The sequence below is a fragment of the Mesocricetus auratus genome, unplaced genomic scaffold, assembly GCF_017639785.1.
Source record: "Mesocricetus auratus isolate SY011 unplaced genomic scaffold, BCM_Maur_2.0 Super-Scaffold_100015, whole genome shotgun sequence".
Classification (NCBI taxonomy): domain Eukaryota; kingdom Metazoa; phylum Chordata; class Mammalia; order Rodentia; family Cricetidae; genus Mesocricetus; species Mesocricetus auratus.
The window spans coordinates 43,018,942-43,043,397 of record NW_024429198.1 but is presented as its reverse complement, the minus strand read 5'-3'; the positions used below and the strand labels follow the sequence as shown (position 1 = coordinate 43,043,397).

Genomic DNA, 24,456 nt, shown 5'->3' with positions numbered 1-24,456 from the left:
AATGGAATCTTGAAATCTGCAGGCAAATGGATGGCACTAGAAGAAACCATCCTGAGTGAGGTAACCCAGTCACAAAAAGAGAAACATGGCATGTACTCTCTCATATATGGATTTTAGACATGAATCAGGGGAGTGCCAGCATACAATCCCACTGCTAGAGAGTCTGGGAAACAGAACCTTCATCCAGCGACTGATGAAAGCAGAGGCAGAAACCCACAGACAACACTGAACTCCTAGAATCCAGTGTCAGAGAGAACTGATGGGCAAAGGAGTTAAGACTGTGCTGGTTTAACCCACAGAAACAGTTGAACTGAACAAGGGGGAGCTCTTGGACTCCAGATTGATGGCTGTATGGAAAGCATGGGACTGACCGAGACCCCCTGAATGTAGGTGTCAGTGAGGAGGCCTAGGTAATCTATGGGGCCTTGGGTAGTATTTATCCCTGGCATACAAATAGACTCTGAGTGTCCATGCCACAATATGGAAGGCTCTCTCAGCTAGGACTCTTGGGGGGAAGGCCTAGGCCCTGCCCTGGATGAAATAACAGTTACTGGAGATCCACCATGGAGTGCCTCACCCTCCTTGGTGATCGGAGTGGAGACTGGGTGGGGACTGGGGGACCTGGTGGGGAGGGTTGGGGAGGAGGGGAGGGAGAGGGAGCTGGGATTGACATGTGAAACAAGATTGTTTCTAATCTAAAAAAAATAATAAATTAAAAAAAAAAAAACGCCTGCAACATAAGAAAACACTGTTGAGACTAAAGGCCTCAAAACGAAAAGGCACTGTTTTCAACCATCAGGAAAACATACTCGGACATGCCCTGATTCTGAGACCCTGTCACATGTAGCCCACAATGGGCACTAGCCCAGACAAAAGCACTCTGTGTTTCTCCTATGCCCTGAGGTTGAAGGACGGTAGAAATGGAGTGGCCAGGATCAGACATGGTTACCCCAGGCTAACCTAACTCCCAGTCTGAGTGAGAGATGTCATCACTTCTGCCAGGGCTATAAAAAGAAACTGGAGGCGTGCCCCGAGGCATCCTCTGTTAATCTCCATTCACAAAAGTGCCATGTTAGATGTCTGTAGTAGGCCTTTTCCCACTGAAAACAACAACAACAACTTCAGAAAAATATCAAATGGCATTCCAAATGGCAAAGTGATTTGCTGTCCAACTCCGAGTCTCAGATCAGCTTGGGAGTCTGTCTGAAAAGGCAGGCATCTGGTACCAATTTGTGACAATACAGAAAAAAAAAAAAGCTAACACTCATGTAAATATTTCTTCCTATGCCAGATTCCACCAGCCTGTATGTATCTTATTCATTTCCTTGTATTTCGGTCTCCACTTTCCTTTTCCTGGCTCCAAAGAGCTAAAGCTAAGCATTTTGAATGTTGCACCTTTCCATTGAGCTACGCAGACGAAATTCTTTCTCTCTGTAAAGTCAGGCCTGGCCCCCATGAAACACCTGTGTTGAGAGCAATGTGTAAAATGTGGCCTCCTTGCCATGCTTGCAAGACAGCTTCCATCAAACACTAGGTTGTGGACAAGTGACAGTGTGGCCAGTATGCATGTGGCCACCTAGATCTTAAAGTAGAGCCCCAAACTCACTTAGATAAAACATTACCCATGTCAAATGGCAACAGGTAGAGGGGATAGCATGGCCTTTAGGGTCAGGTGGGGTCCCAGCTCTGTTGGTTTTAGGGACTTCAGGTCCCCTATTGACATAACTTTGGCTCCCATAAAAACTGCAGAGAACCAAGAGGGCATTTGGTCCCGACAAGCACTTCAGGGTTTGTGAGAATTACAGCCCATGTACCTCACAGAGGTTGTGATCAGTGGGTTAGGGCTTCAAACTCACTACAGATGATATCCGAGGCTCAAGGGACCTGCCCTGAGCCACAGGCCCAGGAAAAAGCGGACTGCACCATGTCTAAGAGTCAGGGGTGAAGTCTCAATGCTAGGCATGGCAGATGGTCCTTTCCCTTTTTATTGGTGGTTTTACATAATATCATGCTACTGAAAGTTCACAGGCCCTATAAGCTGGTAAGATGACTGTTTGATAAGCATGGTATTGTTATTCAAAACTACCAATAAAATAAGGGAGAGGACCAAATGCCATCCCTCCCTTCGTCCCTGTCCTCTATCTCCAAACCCATTCTACTGACCTGACCCCTATGCCTCTGTCCAGTCTCCTTATTCCCCCGCACTGTGATCATGGGGTTATGTGACCATCGTCTGCCATTTGGACTACCGATACCCACTCTCTCTGGCCTCTGCATATCTGCTATTCTTGTCTGCCCCAATCCTTCCAGCTCTAGTTTCTATGAACACTTTGATCCCACTATATACATACTGGCTTCTACTGTCTAGAGAGTCCTCCAATCTCTAATATATACATGCATGCTGGCTTCTACTGTCTAGAGAGTCTTCCAATCTCTAATACATGCATGTATGCTGGCTTCTACTGTCTAGAGAGTCCGCCAATCTCTAATACATACATGCATGCTGGCTTCTACTGTCTAGAGAGTCCTCCTATCTCTAATATATACATGCATGCTGGCTTCTACTGTCTACTCAAACTCTAATATATACATGCATACTGGCTTCTCTTGTCTCCCAATTGCCCCTCCCTGTCTACTCCCCTCTGTCCTCAGACCTCAACTCAGCAGGCACTCCCCAAGCCAAGCCTTCTTTGACACACCAACATGGTTTTTACTACAGGCCAACAGGGTCAGTATCTTTCTGTCTGTAACATGTATCATGCCTACAACCTTCTATTTGTCTATTTTGATTATTCACAAGGTGGCTTCCATTCACACATCGGCTCAGTGATGACAGACACCATTCAGACTAACGTACGTTCTATCAATTCCCAGCTTGTACCTCGAGCCCACCAAGACTCTCTAACCTTTGCCTCGGCCCAGGCAACTGTGTCTCTGGATGTAAGAGATTTCTATTTAGCATACATGTCATCCACCCAATTCTTCTCCCCAAATTCCTTGTGTCCCAACTATCCCTATTTTCCTCTTTAAACATACCTCACGGACCCAGAACATATGGTCCCCAATGCCTATAGCCTGCGTCTCATCTTTAGGTGGCTTTTCCCCTTTGGTTTGTGTGTAAAGGAACTGTTTTTGTTCTTCAGATAGGGTCTTGCTATATATCCCTCTTGCCTCAGCCTTCCACATGCTGGGCTTACAGGAGTCTACCACTCCCGTATCTCTCGTTGCTTCTCGTCTTCCTCAGAGGAACCTTCCCTGTCTCCGTGTCTAACGGAGGAGTCCCTCCAGGGTTTACTTTACTGGCAGTTTTATGGATGCTTTTTTCTGCCCATCGTCCGCACTAGTGGCTAAGACCTGTGGGGAGAGTGCACCCCAGTGCTTGGCACAAAGCAGAAAGCCTTGGAGCCTGTTTGCATGCCTGAACCAGTGGCTACGACCTCCCAGCAGAGGCGACATGAAAGCAAAGCAGGGGCAGAGAAACCATGAGGGGAGGCAATGAAAGCTGAGGTAAGGAAACTTGTCAGAAACCCACCGGACACCCAGCTGGCCTTGGGACAGGCAGAAAGAGAAGGGTGCGAGCGGGCAGTGGACTCAGAGCCTCCCCTCATGCACCACTCCGAGGAGAGCGGTACAGATTGCTTCCAGTGACTTGCACAAGAATGCAGGCCCCCTCCTCCTCCCCTCTCATGGTCTGGTTCAGTCTGCCAGCCATGTTCAGCCCGAGTGTTCCCTCTGTCTGCTTTCTCCCTTATATATAGAGTAAAAATCTTCTCCATACATTAACAGTAGCCACATACCCTCCTTTTATTCAATTTTTCATTTCACTTCCAAGAGGTCCCATTCTGCAATTCCAAGCAGGCAGAGAAAGGGTACACGCTGTTCACCAGAATACACTCTACAGAGAAAAACCCAGGTGCCACAAAAGCAAGTGACCGTTGTGGGCTCTTCCTGGAGAGTATGTCCAAGCCAGACAAAGAGGGCATCAACAGACCAAAGGGACAATCCCATCCAAGTCAAGCTAGGCCTTCCTCTTGGTGACCTACTGGAGGCATGGGTGACTCATAGGCGTGTCTCTGAAAAGCCCATCTCATCTGTCCCTGTTCCCTCTGAAGTGAGTCTTGCTCTCCCTGAGGGAGCATGGGGGGGAGGAGAGGGCCAAGACCAGGTGCTCACCATCCAAGACTGCCAGTGCCTCCCACCTCAGCACACTGCAGTCCTCCCTGTCCAGTCAGCCTGCCCTCCTAAGTTCTCTTGTCTCCTGAGCCCATGTGCAGCTGGGCAGAATTACATGAGAGCAGGAGGAGCAAGAGGCTGCACACAGGCTCAGTTAAGGGTCTCATGCCCTTCTCCCAGCTCCTTTATGTTGCAATGGTAACAAGACCATCTAAAAGGGCCTGACTGTGTGCTCACACTGGGTACTGACACTGGGCACACACTGGACACTCACTCACACTGGACACTCACACTGCACACTCACTCACACTGGACACTCACACTGGACACTCACACTGGACACTCACTCACACTGGGTACTGACACTGGACACTCACTCACACTGGGCACTCACTCACACTGGACACTCACACTGGACACTCACTCACACTGGACACTCACACTGGACACTCACACTGGACACTCACACTGGACACTCACTCACACTGGACACTCACACTGGACACTCACTCACACTGGACACTCACACTGGACACTCACACTGGACACTCACACTGGACACTCACTCACACTGGACACTCACACTGGACACTCACTCACACTGGGCACTCTCCCTACGGCTCACAGCCGCTCTGATTTCAACAGCAATGGTCAGCTCGGGCCCAGAGTGCAGTACTTAGTGTGTTAGTAAGAGTCAGATGTCTGGGCTATCACTGCATTCAGTCCTTCCCTTTCCCTGAACTCCACTGCCCTCTCCGCATTTCCAGAGCCCGCATGAGTCTCCTGAACTCTAAAATGGGAAAGCCAAGTGGAAAACTGAAAATTCTGGATATGCACAAATTCATTTTCCTGAAAGGACAGCTGTGGCACCAAAGTGACAAAAAGTTTCCCGTGGGCTCCCTTCCACTGCTGACCCTGACTTCTGCCGCCTGGAGCCCAGCTGCCTGGGCTCAGTGACTCTTTCTCTTCTCCAACAAGAACCGGCCCCATTCAAAGCAGCCAGCCCCGCCCGGCTCAGATACCTGGGCAGAGTTGATGCTGAAACTGCTGCAGTCCCAATAACAAACAGGTGTGAGTGTTTGCCCCGGAGAGAAGGGGGAGGTGGGGGCCCCTGAGGAGGAGCTTACAACAGGAGTCAGCCAAGTCGCTGAGTAGCAATAGACTCGGGTCCACGTGCCACAGCCACACTGTCCTGTACACGCCCAAGGAGCCCTTCCTCTGAAGCGGGGATGCCATGCAGACCCTGGAAGCTGAGCAGGTGGCACCCGGCACCCAACCACAGGGCAAGAACTCTGCAAAGGGGGTAAGGAAAAGCATCTCCCTCGCTTGCCCTGAGTGTCCAGTGGGGGTGAGAGGGATCCTGCTGCCATGGCATCTCCCGACTGCCCCTTTACACCCAGGCAAGACGGGCTGCGGTGCCTCTCCTCTCCTCTGCGCTGAGCCAGCAATGGGTCCTGCTGTATTTGGGATGCAGGAGCATGCTTCCCCATATAGGCTGGTCTTACCAACTCCCAACTGTGAGATTATAAAATGGTAGTGGCTTCGCCATCCCAGTACCATGACCCCGGCTACCCACCACCTTCCTGGGCCTGACCCAACTTCTCAATTGCTTCCCGGTGGAGAGCACAGGGGTGGTTAGCCAGGTGCAGCTAACTGGATGGAGACAGAGACTTCAGCTCCCTAGCTCGATCACCCCTGGGATGATTCACCAACAGGGTTAGTGTAATGGAGACCTCTGATGTGTCTATCAGGGGGTTCCCGGGGTGAACCCTGAATGTGGGCAGCTCCATCTCAGGGACTAGGTTCCTACACTGAATAGAAAGAGAAAAGAAGGGGCTGAGTTCATTTCTCTTTCTGATTCCTGATGCAGACGCCACATGACCAGTCACCACGCTGTCCCTGCCATGAGGGGACCGCACCCCTTTTGAACTATCATCTGAAATAATCTATCTTCAAGATCTTGACAGCTATTCAGTCACAGCAACAGGAAAACTAATGCGTCCCACCAGGCAGAAATCATAGCCCTGATCTACAGATGAGGCACGGCACTGGGGCTTAGAGAATGGGGGGGGGGGTTGAGGTTGCTAAGTGGCAGTGCCGTGGGACCCCCCCTTCTTAGTCCATTCCCTCACTGATAACAAAGAGGTGAAGGCCAAGGCAGAGCCGCCGGTGCCCATTCCCCACGGGAGGAGCTGACCTTCTTGGGTTCTTAGGAAATTTTTCCACCACTCCTTTCAACTCAGGGTCCTGCTGGCCTGCCCAGGACGTTATCACATGCCGTCAGCACGCTTGCTGGGCAGGCTGCAGTCCCAAACCCTTTACCACACTGACCGCAACGGTCCAGCCTGCAGGGACTTGGGCCAGGACAGAGGGAACACGTTCCGGAGCCCAACAGATGCCTTTGCTAAGTGATGTGACTCGAGAAGTAAGTTTCTGGGTGTTTTAAGACTCCCAGAATTAGAAAACACAGATTTTGACACCACAGTGTTGCCACTCGTGGCGACTTTCTAACGCCAGCCATCTCCGAGTGCCTTGACGAGGCCCCTTGTGAGATGCAAACTCCAAACAAATCAAGTTTACAGTACCCACTGGACAGAGCAAAGGCCACAGCCACCTCACACATCGGCCACCTGCACATCCTAAAGCAAACTTCACTGGACGCCGGAGAACCGGCTTCAGCGCGAGACCTCCGTTTAATGCACACAATGCTCCGTTTAATGAAGCACAAAGACTCCACCACCTCACCAATCTCTATCATCCATAGCTCCGGCCTCCTATGACGACCAAGTCGACATTTCAATGTATTAATAATAATTGGGCCAATGAGGAAAGTGTTCTAAAATGAAAATCACTGTTCTAGGCAAACAGATCTTTGGCCCTTGCAAAAGTTATCTTTTTGATAACTCCATCATGATCTCCATTTCCATAAAGGACACGGAGTCCTTTAATACAAGAGTGACAGTGAGTCCCTCCCTCCGTACACCCCCATGATGCTGCAATACCCCAAGTGATAAGGTTCTAGACTCTAGAGCTTTTCAAGCGTTCGTCTCTGTGGCCAAACATGCAGCAATAAGCCCCAGGCCACACCACTGCCAACCTCCTTCAGTATGAACTAGTGTGCAATTATCCAGACTACTCACACAAACAGAGCAGGGCTGGGAAACCCCATCAATGGTATGTTCCTGGAAGTCTCAGAAAACAAACCAAAAACAAAACCATGGCACTGCAGTTCTTAAACAAAAAGTTAACCAGTGAGCTCATGATTCCCACACAGTGGGCTGGGCACAGGATTCTAGCTTCAGTGTCTGCTTTTGTGGGCTTTAAAAGACTATTTCAATTTTTTTTAAGTGTATGCATAGTCAGGGGGCTGCAGGTACCCAAAGAGGCCAGAAGAGGGTGTTAGATGATAGGATGTGAAATTACAGGCAGCTATGAACGGTCCAGCGTGAGTGCTGGGGTCCAACTGGGGTCCTCTGCAGCAGCTGTACATGTTTTAACCACGGAGTCATCTCTCCAGCCCTGAAAGTTTTGTTTTAAAATTTACACAGACCAAACTCAAACGATGGGTTTGGCTTTTGTTTCCTTTTTGCGGTGCTGGGGAATCAAACTCGGGGCTTCCTGTATGCTAGGCAAACATGCTGCCAACTGGGCTACATCCACAGTCCTCGTATTTGGGAGTAGAAAATATGACGGTAATCATGGCGGACACCCCCATCACCTTCTGTGGCAGGTTCTTTTTTCCCTGAAGCATTTTTGAGACAGGGTCTTGCTATGTAGCACAGGCCAATCTTGAACCCACGCTGGTCCTCCTGCCTCCATCTCCGTGCGGGGTTGCAGGCAAAAGCCCAGCTACTCAGCAGATTCTTCAGAAACTGGTTTTTCATGTGCTACCTTTGATGTGGACACTGGCACAGGCCCCAGAGGGAAAATGCAACACAAACAAGTATTCAGAGAGCACACCAGTTCTCAGGAAGCCCAGAGAGGAACCCGGCTGGCAGCGTTAACAGTCCTGTGCTGAGAAGTTCAGTTTAGTAGTCAGATCAGAGCTCGCCATCAGGTCTGTCAATACTTCCTCTGGGCAAACCCTGCCCACCATTATAGCTAAGCGGTTTCATCAAGTCTCCACAAACCACGCAGCCTCAGTCTCCTCAGCTCTAAAGTGGGTAGAATCTGCCTCACACAGGGACACGCAACAGATACAGCTCAAACACACAACAGAGAAAGGGAGCCAGAGCTTTGGCCCTGCCTCACCTGTTGGAGGAGGGCAGGCAGGATGGTGCAGGCCACATAGGTGGTCTCAGCTCACTCCAGGACCTGTCTAAGGTTGGGAGGGGCCCTTCAGGATGTAGGGCAGAGTGGGAGATGGTTAAGTATCCTGCCCCCACCAGATAAGCTGGGGCAGGCGCGGTGGCTGGGAAAAAATTAAAAAGCCTGGGAATTGGGGGAAAGCAGTGATGTGGGAAAATGGTCTTGGAAGAAAAAGATGAGCCTGATGTTGGAAGAGGCTTGGCCAGGTGCCAGGATCAGTTTCTCTGCTCGGCAGAGGGTGTAGCTCCCAAAGGTAAACCATTTTGCCTGATAGAGTCAGACCCTGGGTTTGCCCCCAGCACTGCCAAAATCAAAGCCGAACCTCCCTACCGACAATGTCAGGCTGTCGTGGAACTGGACTTATTTTTCTCCAGTGACCACAGAGACAAAACAAAGTCCATTTTGGTGAGACCTGGTCCCAAATGATCTACCCAAGGATGCTGAGAGGGGGCAAGCCAGAGAGGTCAACAGAAGGTGGGCTAACAGGCATGGAGAGCGTCATGGGATAACAGGCATGGAGAGCATCATGGGATAACATGCATGGAGAGCGTCATGGGATAACAGGCATGGAGAGCATCGTGGGATAACAGGTATGAGAGCGTCGTGGGATAACAGGCATGGAAGGCATTGTGGGATAACAGGCGTGGAGAGTGTGATCCAGTGTGAGGTGCCGGGGACCTTCCCGGGGTGAAGCCTACATGCACAGCTGTGATGGCAGTCTTCGGAGAACCATCCAGTGCATTGGGGAGGAAGCTGGAGGGCAGCAACCAGAGTCAGCCAAGGCCGCTCTGCAAGACATTTAAAGGTAAGACTGGAAGGGTCAGATGTGAGACTCAGATGAGTCTCCCTACCCAGAGAGAGGGGATGATGGGCCCAAAAGAAGAACGGGGTCCTCTTGGAGAACACCGTGTCAGCTAGGACAGGACTGCCAACAGTGGGCAGAAAGGGGCCTGAGGTCGCTGCATACCCTCTGGGCACTGAGCACCCACCAGGCCACAGGTGCCAGGATTTTGCTGGATCAAGCCAGGGAATACACAGCTGAGGCGTCTGCTGGTCACCTACAGTCTCTGTCACAACTCCTCAATTCTGTCATCCTAGCACAGAGAGCCAAAGACAACACAGACGTGTGGGAGTGGCCGTTTCCAAGAAATCAATATATAAAAGGCCAGTGGGACTTACCTTGCTGACTCGTGACTGGGGACCAGGGTGACTATGTGAACATAGTGTGTGACCAGGCTAGGGAGGACAGCGGGAATGGAAAACAAGGCTGGTCCCACCCACCAGACTGTGGCAATAGGGCAGGGATAGTACCTGGGGAGTAAGGGACATAAAGGGGACAGGAACCACCTGAGGAGGAGGTCCCAAGTAGGTTCCCAGTGGGATTTCACTACTGTGGTTTCAGAAAGCCCTGATCTCCTCCTGAGACGATACAAAGGAAGAATCTCGATTAGGAAATCAGGGTGGGCAATGATCTTTGGAAGAAATTGTAACACGGAGGTGTGTAGGCACCAGCACATTCCCAAGGCCTTAGAACCATGTCCCACATATGGACTGAGAGGCCTCGGGCAAGTTACTTAACCTCTCTACACCTTAAAACAGAGCTGACACACTGTCTCTGGATTGCCATAAACAGGACTCACCGAGTCCTCATAACTTGCTACCTGTGTGCTAAGTAATGATTCTGTGTCTAAGGTCCTGTCCCAGGACTCACGGGGGAGGGTGAAAAGTATCCTCACTCTGTGGGAGCTCAAACCAAGAGCTTCCCTACCATTCATCACTGTGCTAAATCAGGTGTTTACTGTGCCACTCAATTTTATGTGATCAGCGCCGTGGGGCCGTGTAACTGAAAAACACCACGGTCAACTTTTGTTGAATGAATACACAATACAGGATATCAAGACCCAGCACTAGAGTTTCTTCTTCATACCTGGCAGATAAACAGTCCCCAAGGTCACCCTCTGCCTGCTGTGTGACCTTGGACTCCTGCTGCACTCTTGGCTAAGGCTACAATCCACGTTTATCTACAAAGCACTTTGTAAATCCCCTTGACAGTTAGGGTTACTACAGACCACTTCCTCGATAGAGGGGTGTTGACTGGGAATGGTCACCCAGGCAGGCCAAGACTTCCAGCTTGAATGGCCTTCTGATGTCTGAAGCCCAATGTGACCCTCCAGTTTCTCAATGGCACAGCTGCAGGTGGTAGCTGTCTATAATCCCAGCACTTTAAAGACAGGAATTGGGAGGGTCAGAAATCCAAGATCGCCCTTGGCAGCAAAGCAAGTCTGAAGCTGGTATGGGCTACTTGAGACCAATCTCAAAATAAGTAAGTCTACCTACCCTACGCTGAAGGGAGTCCTGCCATTGCCCACTCATTCATGCATGTTTTCCAAGCAGGTTCATAAACAAACTCACTACTGCTTTGCATCTAATTCTTTGTTTTGTTTTGTTTTTCAAGGCAGGGCTTTTCTATGTGGCTTTGGGGGCTGTCCTGGAACTCACTTTGTAGACCAGGCTGGCCTGGAACTCACAGAGATCACCTGTCCTCTCATTTACTTCTACAGTTAAATTATCCTTTGCCCCCAAGCCAGACACACCCTAGCCCTTCACAGAAGGCCACAGGCCTTTGGCTACCTGCCCTGGACAAGCAGGCTCACTTATCCAAAGCTTTTCCTACCATGAGGTAACAGGCTGAGAGCCCAGAATTCTCAAAGCTGGTCCTGGATCAGGTCAGCAACTTGCACTGTTTCCTCTTCCTCCACCTGGAATGCCCGCCCGCCTGCCGTCACTGGCCACTCCTCCTCACTTAACTCCCCAGGGATGTGACTGCACAGGCACTAGCAGCTTCTGAGAGGGCAAGGCAGGGCCCAAAGTGGCTTTCACACCTCTCCCTGAGAGCACAACAGGCTTCCAATTTGTTCATCCTCCCCAGCTCAAACATGCTGCAGACTCTGTCACTGTAAGAACACTGGGCTTGGGCCTGAGGTGCCCCCTGACATCAGCCATTTGCTAATGTCCCTTAGCCCACTGCATAGCTCAGTGGCCAGCCAGTCTTTCGGAAAGCTCCTGCCTGGAGCCTGGCTCTGTCAAGGCCACAGCTCTGGATTCTGGAAACACTGTTCAGAGGTAACCTGGGCTTGCTGACTGTTGAGGAAATCAGTCACAAAGCAGGGGGAAGTGGCCATACTCCCTCCCAGGCTCTGGCTCTCGACTCCTGGGTGGTCTGCATCTTTTCTTTCCACTAAAATCTCAGAGATTAAAGTTTATCGTGGCAGGAACCGAGTGTCCACACTGGTATGAGGAATACCACAGCGGAGGAGGCAGAAGCCCATGAGTGGGCAGGAGAAACGGTCAGCAAAGAGCCTGGGCTCTGCCCTGACAGGCTGGGGATCCTGAACCAGTGACCCCTGAGCACAGCCCCTCAGCCTCACCTCCGGAAGCTGCTGGACTCGGACAGTGCCCCTCCCAGCAGCTTCCCCTTTATCCCGGGGCTGGTTAGTTGGTCAGAAAGGACAGCTAGCTTTTGTTTTTGACAACATGTACCATCATTCCAACCCAGGACATGGGTCCTTCATCATATGGCCTTCTTCTACCACAGACCTCACTCCGCATGGGACATGTGGAGTGCTAACACCCGAGTGCTAACTCAGATGTTCTACAGGCAAAGACCATGCTATTTTTAAACAGAACGTTCACTGCAGCCCTCTGGCTGGTACTCACACCTGGGCCGCACTCTGCAGCCCTCTGACTGGCACCTGAGCCCCACTCTGTGCTGCTAGGTGGCTGTCTGCCAGTCAGGAGCTTCCAAGGCTCTCTGAAGCCAGCTGTGGTCTGGGATGACGTTTTTAAAGTAAAACGAGCCTTAAAATGCATTTCCAAAATCTGCTCCCTTTGCCTAGTATCCCCTTGCCCGTGTGGGACTCACTGCCCTAAGACGAGGAGAAACAAGGCTGGTGTAGAGCTCAAAGGCAGCTGTTGGCTTCCACCTCAGAAACCCCAGACCTGCATGGAGACCAGCTCACAGAGGCTAGCAGGGTCCGTGGGAGCCCTGCAAACAGAGCGGAGCCCAGGACGCGGTAACAAAGTCTGAGGATAAAATAGAGAAGAAAAATGTCAGACCCCCAGAAGAGGCTTACAGAATCATATGAGCAAATGGCCTACCCTGCTCCAGACAACTGTCATAGTCAGCAGCTCAAAACGTATCAACGGGCCTACTGTGTGCAAGGCAGTATTATGGCTGAGGGCCAGAAGGGAAGAAGCCGTGTTTGGATGGCAAAGACCCAGGCTCTTCTCCAGTCCCAAGCCGGGTCCCGTGGTGTGGCTTGGTGGCTGGGCCAGTCTGAGACAGTACTTCAGTCACTCCGAGCCCACACACAGGGCAGCTGTGGGTCAAAGGCCTCTGATGTCCAGTTTCTGTGTACAGAGGTGGTGACCACTGCTTGGATTCACGGTTCCTGAGCATGTACCCTAAGGCCCAACCACAGAAATGCTCCTCCCCTGAGACTCACACATGGACAGCAAAGCAATTCATTCTAAGTGGTTTTCTAAGAGTCCAGATGAGCCAGAGTTATAGCTCAGTGGTGAGTGCTTCCCCAGCATGACTAAGGGACTGGGCTCCATCCCCAGTCTCTCAAAAGTCCTGAGGGAAGAAACCAGAAGGAGTCTTAGGAGTTCAGGTCTTGAAGCTGTTTTTTATGTACCATGACAAGCTCAATATAGAAAAGCTGAAATTCACTAGAAAAAGTGTGGATTTGAGATTCACTAAGGCAGCGAGTCAGTCACCTGGGGAACACTTTGGACATGAACTAGCATAGGTCAGGGTACAAACAGACAAACTGCTCTTTGAACTCTCCAAAAGGCTAAGGGGCCAGGGCCTACAATCAGGAGCAACAAGGCTCCTCAGAGTTTCTTACAGAGCCAGGAAAGAACCCACAGAAAGTCCAAATTGACTGACGGCTCACATCCCAGGAGCATTTTGTAAAGCAATGTATGGAGAGAGTCCCACTGGCCAACCGGCTTCAGAAAGTCAATCCACAGGAAGACAAGATCAGCGAGGGCTGGCCCCACATGGCCTTAGGTGAGTGTGGGCAGGTGAAAGTCCTCTTCAGGGACCATAAAAGAAACACACCTCAAAGGTCTCCGCTGCCTCCCTGACCTTTCTCAAATCACCGTAACTTTCCTCCCACCCCTCTATTAAGAACTAGCTTGCCTATCAGGTTGCAAACTCAGGCTATTTGGAAGCAGTTTGGTAAAGGACCACTGCCAGGCAAAGATACACAACTTTGACACTAGCACATGCTGAGGTGTGTTTGGACAGAAGAGACCGTAGCTGGGTGGTGGTGGCACACGCCTTTAATCCCAGCATTCAGGAGGTAGAGGTAGCTGGATCTGAGTTTGAGGCCAGCCTGGTCTACAGAGGGCAGCCAGGGCTGTTACATAGAGAAACACTGTCTAGAAAAACCAAAGTAAGTAAATAAGGTAGCCTACAGGTTTCCAGGGCTAGGATTAGCAAGTGATTTCGGGGTGTCCTTTGACTCAAATGCTGTGTGCTCCACACCTTCCGAATGAGTTCCTGGAGCAAGAGTGGAGGGTCATCCCATTTCCAGCTGCTATCAGCACATCTGCCCTGCAGGAGACACACTGGCTTAGTTTATTACCATGCCTGTCATAACCTCTGCTGGGCCTAGGCTCAGAGTCCGGAAGCTCTAAGAGTTGGGTGTGATGTCAAGTGGTCACACAGTTGTGCCGCCTAGTGCTGCCTGTCCACTCATTCCAGGAGATGCATGCTCCGACAAGAAATGCCAGAACAGAACTGTCACTTGTACCCAGCATCACTAATTCACCGGTGCAATCAGGGGGCTGCCTCCACAGACCCCAACCCTGCAGCAACATGGGTCTGATTAGGCGTGTGGGATGCCAGCAAACTTCCGGGCAAGCCCAGCTGGTTCTCTTCTCATTCATTAAGCAAGGAAGTTTTCCAACAACAGGCCACCTTCTTTTTCAGACCAGAGGAAGTTGAGCTCGCACTGGAGCATCACTGGAGAGCATTGGGAGCAGAAAGGGTCTCCCTGCCTACCTCGATGCCCACAGACGGTTGGCAAGGGCCTATCCCTTAAAGGAAACAGAGGCTCTGGTTCCCTAAGTTATTGCTAGGGAACTAAGAGAGTCAATGCTATAATTTCTTAGGGGGCTTTATTAGCTAGGGAGGAAGGACTCATGCCACAGGCCTGCGTAGCCCCGCCCATGGCGTCTATCACCATCTACCCCACACCCCATACAGAACCAAGCCAATGGCCCTAACATACGGCAATGAACTCCAGCTATTTCTCCACTAAGCAGGTTTCACATTTCTGTCAACATGTCACAAACCCGCAGATAACTCACACAAACAAACACAAGCAAGCTTATGACTCTCGCCAGTTTTTCTCGGAATGGAAGTCTCAGGCCATATTTCCTCTCTGTCCCCCCCCCCAATCCCCTAGGACTGGACCAAGGAAATGCCAGAAAAACTTTCCACTTCTTAGAAAAACAAAAGGAAAACACGATTTCCCGGGCTCCACAAACTTTCCAAAGGGGTTCCCACGTGTCTGCTACTAGTTGGGGCTCCGGAGCGCCGCCCTGCCCCGGCCCCACCCACTGCACCCGGCAGCGCTCGCCCGGAGCTGGGGACGCGCCTCCGGGTCTGGACTGGTTTTCAGGAAGCTGGTCATCTCGCACCGGGAGGTTTAAGAACAGCTTTTTAACCGCCTCTTCCAACTCCCTGACCAAAGCAGAGGCATAGTGCGACCGCTCTGCTAGTGCCGGGTTCATGCACACGTGTGACCACATACTCCCTGGGCCTCTTCCCCTTTTCACATACTCTAGTGGTTTGGGATCCCGGCCAGGAGCCCGGGAACTAGCTAGGCGAGGAAAGGTGGGAGCGACCCCAGTGGGGTTCCTGTCGTAGGGACACTGCAAAGCTGGGAGCGCGTGGCCTCCAGAATACTCACCGGGACCTCTGCAGCTGCTCCAAGGCGCTAGTGCTGCCGCCCTGGCCTGGCTGCTCCAAGGCGCAGTAGTTCTGCGAGTTCTGCCTAGAGAAGGCGATGGGCAGGATTCCCTGAGTGAACGAGTTGAGGCGGCCCCGACTGCCGCTCGCACTCCCGGGGGTCCCGGAGCCCAAGAAGCTGGCCAGTGGCACCTGCACGTTAGTGAAGGCATCGTCCTCCTCCAGGTCCTCCTGTCCGGAATCCCCCGGTCCGTCGGGCAGCTGCAGTTGAGCACTGGTGACGGCTGGGGCTGAACGGGGAGGCAGCGACTCCCCCGACGCCCGGGGGACCAGGGACGGTGGCAGCGAGCAAGGACTGGAGCCGGAACCGGCGGTCCACGGCGCGGCCGCGGTGCCGGCTGCAGAGAACGCGTTGCAGTTGGTGGCCAGCAGGCTGAGCCGAGCCCTCGCTCCCGGTTTGGTCGCGCCGCCCTCCTCGCCGCCGCCCCACTCGTCGTCCTGCAGTGGCGGCCGGCCGTCCAGCGAAATGTTGGTGAGGAAGGACAGGGCAGCCTGGCGGCGCCGCGGATCCACGCGCGGCTTGCGGAGAGGCTCGTTGTGAGCGGTGGCCGGAGGTGGCGGCTGCACCCCGCTAGTGGCCGCCGGGTCCGTGCCGCCACGGCGGCTGCTGCTGCTGCTGCTGCTGTTGCTGCTGCTGCAGGCGGCCGTGCCCGCGGTGGCGGTCGCCGCCGCCATTGTGTCCGTCTGCGGCGTCAGTTCCGCGGTGCCGGAGAAGCGAGTGGAGGGCGCCTAGCGCTAAGCGGCGGCCGCGAGCCTCGGCGACCGGGGCTGGGCAGGGCGCGGGGCGCGGGCGGTGTGCGAGGCGGCGGCCCTGCCCTCCCGCGGGCGGGCCATGCTCGGCCCTGGGCGCTCGGACGCCGCCGGGACTCACGCGCGCCTGATTCGCCCTCCGCGCCCGGGACCCACGCGCGCCTGGCCGGCCCTGCGCGCCGCGCGATCGCGGACTCCCGGGCCCGGCCGTCCGTATTTATAGGTGCGCGCGCCCCGCGCTCGCGCTCCGAAGCGCTCTTTGCAATAACACAGTATCACGTGTAGGGAATGAGACCTGGGAGGAAAACAAAGCCACAGGCGGAGTCCGCAGCAGCGGGAGGCGACCGTGCTGGAGGAGGTGGAAGAGACGGAGGAAGGCAGGGCCCGGCGCGTGGCAGGGCGGGGGCTCACCCGCCTGGTCCCCCACGGTCCCAGCTGTTCCTGGGGCACGCGGAAGCCAGGTGCTGGAGGCGAGCACGTCATCCCGGTACGCCCGGGCGGAGAATCACGGGTGTCCACAGAGCCCGGTGAGCCACACACAGCCCAGGCTTGTGCTCCCAAAGAGTTACGGGGCGATCACCTGGAGCCTTTGCACGGCGACCTAGTAACCGAATCCAGGGGCCTGAACAGACCGATCCTTGTTAACATGCTACGTGGACATTCCCACCGAAAGTGTCTCTAACCACTGGGATGTGCCCCCCACTCTTTTGCAGACCCAGGGAACGGCTGCCAAGATTAAGGACAAAGGCACCTAGCTGCCTGGGTTTGTGAGCACCTTCTAAGTGACCAGCTGATTTACATACACACCCCTGGCGCTCTTAGCAAAAGATCGCCAGGATTTTCCTTTGGTCCCTGAAAATGTATTGTATTTTCTATGAAGATCTGAGCGGGCCAAAATAATCTTGCATTTACAGTTCTGTCGTCACCTTGCAAACATCTGCGAGTGTAATCTCTTACTCCTCTATAAACGAGGACAGATGTGGATAGTTATTACCATTTATTTCATAAACATCTGTTCGACTCCTGGCTTTATGTTCCAGAAACATGGGTTCGTGCCTAAGGACACAGCGACTCTGGCGCCACCCCCAACAAGTGGTTTGGGGACTTGAACTGCGACATTACCCAAGACCTCCACCCAGTTCTCTATGTTTGGGTGACTTAGTAAACAGTATGGAACAACTGTGGTCCTGAATTAGGCTCTGTGACACCTAAGAAGCCTTGCTACGCTTTCTCTGCGGGAGAAGCAAAGTGTTTAAGATGAACGGATTAATTTAATTAGAGGTTTAAATTTAGCTTTGGAGCTAATGGGTAACTCTACGTTGAAATTCCACTCCATTTCAGCAGAGTAAATTAAGTAGCAGAGAGCAAACATACACGGCTCAGAGATGTGCAGCCAACCCGGAGTCAGAGATAGGTGGATTTGGGTTACATGTACTGGGGACAAACAGGCCACGTGGCTGTTTGCATGAACACTTGTTCATATGTAATCCTGGGCCGTATTTAGGCCTTATGAAAAAGCAGAGGTGCTGTCTGCTGCCGGTTCACAACAGTTAAAGTCTAGAGACCAAGTCTGGATTTCATCAGGTTTTTAATTACTTCAACTACCTTGACACTTCAAGTCACTTGATTACAATCGACTTAATTTACATGCTCGCTGGCCTAGCTTTTCTTGAAAGTAATGTTAAGTGAGACTCCAATTCTGCCCGGTAAAAGAAAAAAAATACTATTTTATAACATAAAGTGGTAAGTTTTAAACAAACAGGAGAGGGGAAACACAATCTCATTGGGTATGGAAATATTTTAATATTTTTATTATTTTGTTTTGAGTATTTTTATCTTATTGAGACAGTTTTTTATTGCGTCTTGAGCATATTTTGGAACAAGAGGGAAAGCAGGCTGCCGTGCCAGGATCGTGCCTGCGTGGTTCTCCTCTTCCCATTTGGAATACCCTTACTGTAGTGGCTGTGGTGCTCAGCTTGATGGAGCACCTATACGTTGTTAGACTCCTGTATTTGTAAGATTGTTGGCCCCATTTCTGCCATCAAGAAAGCAGCAGTGACAATCTTCCAGTCTTTGTACTGTGAAGGGCATGCATCTACATCTGTATTATTTATTTGTGGCCTTTGGGAGCAGCACTGGGACTCAGGGTTGCACCCATCCTAGGCAAGTGCCCACCACTAAGCTTCATCCCCAGATCTCTTTTCTTGTTTCTAGATTTTGAGACAGGGTCTCTGGAGTCTAGGGTGACCCTGAATTCACTTTGTAGTATAGGCAGGCCTTGAACTTATGAACCTCCTGCCTCAGTTCCCACACAGCTAGACTTATAGGCCTGTCACACAGTATTCCAGACTACCCTACAATATTAACATTTTTTTTTTCAGTTTAAACAGTTTCTGGCATTCCTTGTTTTAAGGCCTTCTGTCTAGGGAAGACCTAATCTGCCTCCTGGAAGTCTTGCTGGGCACTCACTCGTACCATTTCAGCAAATACATCTATTTGACTATTTGATATAACTCTGCTTATTTTACATTTCAAGTAGGCAAATTGATTTCAGATGTTTATCAGATCATCAAATAGCAATCAATCAATGTCTACTTAGTCTCCATGCCCCTGTGATTCCCTAGTGGGGGGTCCTGAGAGATGATGTATTGTTCCCCGGCTGTGTGTCAGCCACAGTGTGCTGGGCCACCCGGAGGTAGTGGTAAAGGGGAATTGCCACTGATATGTTAAAGGCAAGGCACAAAAAAAAACTGAATAAAGCTCTTTCTCTAGAGGTGGCTGGGCCAGCACCCAGACCCATGCGTGTTTCTGCTCCCTCTACTGGTAAGGCTATTTTATAGGCAGAGTCAGTCTCCATGTTTCATCCCACATTCATCCTCCAAGTCAACTAGAGTAGAAATACAAACTGTGGAGTAAGAGATCTGGATTCCTAGAGTTGGTCACTTAACCTGTCTCAACTCATTTCCTCTATAGGTTGCTCTGGTTTTCAGAGGAACCTACACAAGAAATACCAAATAATCGCTGATGCACTTTTAAAATGCCAGACATCATTAACACCACCCAAAACCAATTAGGTCCTGAATTATTCCAAATTCATTAATCTTTACTATTAGTTGTTGGGTCACTTATTCTATGTGTAGAGTGCCAGTGTAGGACAAAGCAATAAAAGAATCGTGGTTTGTATCCACTTGTACCCTTGATAGTTAAAACAGTGGAAAACTAAAGCTTGGGGGGTACGTTTAAAGAGAAATTCTAAGCAGCTGATGGTCAGGTAAGCAGTGGGTTGTTGGAATGGGAAAGGGAACTTCTGAGAGGCGCATTTCGAGACAGGGTTTCTCTGTGTAGCTCTGGTTGTCCTGGAACTCACTCAGAACACCAGGCTGGCCTGGAACTCACTGAGATGTACCTGCCTTTGTCTCCTGAGTGCTGGGATTAAAGGCATGTGCCACCACCACCCAGACTTGAAAGGGGAGCTTTTATTTTGAAGTGAGACCTGTTTGGGGAGGCATTAAGCAAGACCAGAACTTGAGCTGACCTATGAAGTTGTTGCTATGAGCTAGACCCCACAGGTCCATGTGATAAAGGGGTGGTCCTCAAGGAGGCACGGTTTGGAACTGGATTGAGAGGAAGTGAGGTCATTGAGTGCATGCTCCTGAAAGACTATGAGATTCTTTCACCTCCATTTAGCATCCTCATACCCCACCACAATATGCTGCTGCTTTATTGGTCCAAAGGCTTTGGAACCAATCATTTATGACAGAAAACTTCAAAATGAAAAGCTAAAATAAACCTTTCTCTTTAAAATGTATTAGTGTGTGTGTGTGTGTGTGTGTGTAAACCAGATGACAATACTAGGGAGTTGTTTTTTGCCTACCATTTGGTCTTAGGCATTAAATTCAAATGATCAGGTTTGGCACCTGGAGCCTTTATCTGCTGAGCTACCTCTCTCAAACATTTTCTCTATAAGTTGATTAGTTAAGTATTTGTTAGAGAAATAGGTCACCAACTATACAACTTTGTACATAAATTCCTTATGCACTGTAGACACACAGGACTAGAAAGTGAAATGGATTTTCCTCTCAACTCACCCCATTTTCCCCTTTTAGATTTCCAGTCTGGAAGTTTCCTTTGTCTCCATGGACCCAAAATATATGCACTGTTTAGAGCAACAAATTCAGTACCTGGCCTTTTACAAAAAAACAAATACAAATACAAAACTTGCAGACCCTCAAAAATAGTACAATGAACCAGTAAGTCTGAAAATTGGCTTAGCATCACTCAGAAGTTGACACAGGAGAAATAAGTCTAGACTCAGAAATACCAGCCTCAGGTGCTGGCTCAGACACTTCCAAGCAGTATCCAGCTTGGATAAGTTCCCAGCTATGTGTCTTGGTGTTCTGGTGTGTCAAGGTGGGGTTGGCGGCATTTCACCTTGCAGGCTTGGGAGCATTGCTAGTGATCCGAGTTATGTAACCAGCACCATCCTGTCTGGTGCTCACAGATGGCTATTTTTAGAAAGATGCAAACTATAGAAGCCTCACAGAAAGGCCAGGATGCTTTGGTTCCTAGTTGTTTGTGATTTTCCTGGTATAAGCAGCACCGGAAGAAATCCTAGCCATGCACTTTTACATATGTTTCACCAAAGTGGAGGCTGTCCCCCACTGCTGGGGCACCCATCAGACTAGCGGATCTAAAACAGAGGCCTGGTGTCCTGAGAAGCCTGCTTCCCTGTGCCCAGTGAAGTGCCCTAAGACAAGAGAGGGGAACTAGGCCCAAGGCCCCACACTTGGAGAAGTTGACTTGCTTGATTATGTGTCACGTCTGTTGGCTTGAGGGAATGGGGATGGAGAGAGAAGATGGGCCATGTCCACTGCTTCCTCCTTGACAACCTGTCATGAATACCTTCACTTCAGTCCTACTTCAGTCCTTGGTTTTCCCTGGAACTTTCGGGATGAGATACATGTGAATAAAATCGGAGGCTGGGGGATATTAAGAGAAAAAATAAGTCACTAAAGCTGGACTGTGGTGGCGCATGCCTTTAGTACCAGCACTCGGGAGGCAGAGGAAGGTGCGTCTCTGTGAGTTCAAGGCCAGCCTGGTCTACAAGGCTACACGGAGAAACCCTGTCTGGAAAAGAAAAAAGCCACTAAGTGAGGCCCAGCCCCATAAAGCAGCTTGTAAAATGTGACTTGTAACTCTCACCCCCAAATTTCCTAAATGCCAGTCCCATGCTAGGTTCTCCACTAGATTCTGTGACTTCCAGGGCAGGTGAGAAGTGGACCTGTCCTGGAGCTTCGGGCAGAGAAAGCCAGGGTAGCGTCTGCACTGTGATGCTTTAAGTGTTGAAGAGAAAGGAGGAAGAAAACATGGGGAGCCAAAGCTCCATTGCAGCCCCTGGCATTGCTCCAAGAACAGCCATGGCTTCAACCGCTGCCACCAAGGCCATTCTTCAAGACAGGGCGTCTTTGTTGTTGTTTGTTTTTCAAGGCAAAGCAGCCCTGGTTGTACCAGAACTCACTCTGTAGGCCAGGCTGGCCTTGAACACCCTTTTTTTTTTTTTTTTTTTTTTTTGGTTTTTCGAGACAGGGTTTCTCTGTATTGTTTTGGAGGCTGTCAGACCAGCCCGGCCTCAAACTCACAGAGATCCGCCTGCCTCTGCCTCCCGAGTGCTGAGGTTAAAGGCGTGCGCCACCAACACCCAGCTTTGAACACCTTTTAATGAATTCGTTAAAGCCCAGCTCAGGTCAGGGCTTCTTAAACTCTTCCACTAACAAAGAAATTTTATGTGACCACAGCACATAGGTATATATAAAACATGTACACAAAATATTTACTGGTGAGAAGTCAGGGAATTTGTTTAAAACAATTTTGATACGTACATTTGCCATTAATTAAACATGAATTCAAATTTGCACACTAACATATTTCAAGTCAAGCCTTGGCTGACATTTGAAACTGCAGGATGCAAAGCATCCTGGTTGTTTTCCGAGCTGATTCATTAGTGCTGAGAGCACTGTCTCACACAGCATGGAACAACAGATCTGGGAGCTGGGGAGACAGTACGTGGGTTCATGGTATCTGCTGCTCCTGAAAGGACCCAAGTTTGGTTCCCAGCAACCAGCGGATGGCTTACAACCATCCTTAGTGCCAATTCCAGGAAATCCAAGGCCTTCCTCTGAGTATACCGGCATCAGACACACAACGTGATGCATATACATACACACAGACACATACATGATGTATATACACACTTGCAGGCACACACATGATGCATATAAATACATGCAGGCACACACATTATACATTTACAAACATACACATGCACATGATGCATATTCATTCAAGCAGGCAAAAGACTCATACACATAAGATAAATCATAAGATAAATGAATCCTTAATTTTTTTAATCACAGAAGACGCCTCAGGGCCATTTCAGAAACTGTTGAAAACTCTGTCTTAATCCCAAGCCAAAATTTGTTTAATGATTGTAGTCACTAATCGTTATCAATTTGACTGGACTTAAAAATCACCTAGGAAACACGTGAGGATTCCTGAAGTGGTTTAGAATGTGGACAGCACCATCCATAGGCTGGACTCCTAAACAGAATCCAAAGTGAGCTGAACACTGGTCCATCACTCTCTGCATCCTGCCTGTGATCAGCCCCTCATGCCCCTGCTACCAATCAGACCTTCACTGTGATGTCCTGCACACCCACAAGTTCTTTCCTTAAGGTGATTTTGTCAGATATTTTGTGGACCACAATGAAAAAGTAATGAATACAATTTTTTTAAATGAAACCCGCATCAGCAACTCAAACAGAAAATTTTAAAACCAAACATTCCAACAGTACAATTCAAAGATATACTGATTTGATAGTATCATGCTGAGAATTGCTGGTAGTAAAATATTTAAAGTCTCTGGCTTCCATAATTAAAATTATATTTCTAGAAGACCAGAAAGCTTTGGGCAGCCAGTAAAATCACTGTAACACAGCTGATCCTGGAGCTACTCACCCTCTATCCCCAGCATTTGGAATGCAGAGGCAGAGGCAGGTAGATCTCTGTGACTTGGAGGCCTGTCTGGTCCTCATAGAGAAACACTGTCTCAAAGAAACCAAAAGAAAAACAAAAAAGAAAGGGAAAAGCAAAACCACTGTAATGCATAACATACAGTGGTCTTAAACCTTTCAATCTGGACTGTTTAGGCAGTGATTTGTTGCTGGTGGGATGTCATGCATGGTGAAGAGTGTGAATGTCTGTGTTCACATGCAAGCCCTCAAGAAAGTCACAAGGCAACGCAACCTAGCACTAACTCTGCTAGAAATACATGGAATCTGTTATATGGTTGATTTTTTTCAAATTTTTGGTCATTGATAATTCAGAAAACTTTTACTACTAATGTTTTTTTTTGCAATTTCCATGTTCAGCTACTTCTATAACCAAACTCCATTACCTGTAAAAAGTAACTCTAAAGGTATGCAAGGAAATGAAATTTGGCAAATGGATGTGTTTCATTTTGCAGAATTTGGAACATTAAAATAGGTACACCATATAATAGACACATTTTCAGGATTTCAATGAGCAACTGCTTTGAATTCTGAAAAGGCTGATTCTGTAATTACACACTTATAAGAAGTCATGGCCATCATGGGACTACCTGTACAAATTAAAGCTGACAATGCTCCAACATATGTCTCTAGTAAAATGATGAAACAGTCTTTTGCATATTATAAAATAAAGCATATTATAGGTATACCACACAGCCCTACATGACAAGCAGTTGTAGAAAGATCTAATCACACTTTAAAAAGAAATGCTTAATAAACAGGGAGGGGGAACTAAGACCCCCCAGAGAGAGATTACATAATGCCTTATTAACCTTGAATTTTTTAATGCTAATGAGAAAGAAACAGCAGCTGCTGAGAGACATTGGACAATAGAAAAAAACTACTGAGTTAACTCAGCCTGTGTATTTTAAAGCTGGCATCAGAATGGAAATCAGGACGGGGTTTCACTTTTGTTTCCACAGGAGAAGAGCTATGGATACCATCAAAATTAATACTCAATATGAGCAGGAGAGACCGCTTAATAAGGAGAAGTCATAGTTCATCAACCAATGTTGTAGCATAAATTCTAATTATTCTTAATAATAAAAGAGACAGATATTGGGGTTAAAGCTG

General features: G+C 49.7%; 1 protein-coding gene across 2 annotated transcripts in view; it reads right to left on the bottom strand.

The window, feature by feature from the left end:
• The window catches only part of Cables1 (Cdk5 and Abl enzyme substrate 1), a 111,964-nt gene extending 95,627 nt beyond the window's left edge, over positions 1–16,337 (bottom strand). For both annotated transcript variants that reach the window (XM_040757830.1, XM_040757831.1), the window contains exon 1: positions 15,468–16,337. In XM_040757830.1, the coding sequence (XP_040613764.1) occupies positions 15,468–16,201 (734 nt within the window). In that variant the 5' untranslated portion in view covers positions 16,202–16,337. The remainder of the gene's footprint in view (positions 1–15,467) is intronic.
• Positions 16,338–24,456: the final 8,119 nt, after the last annotated feature.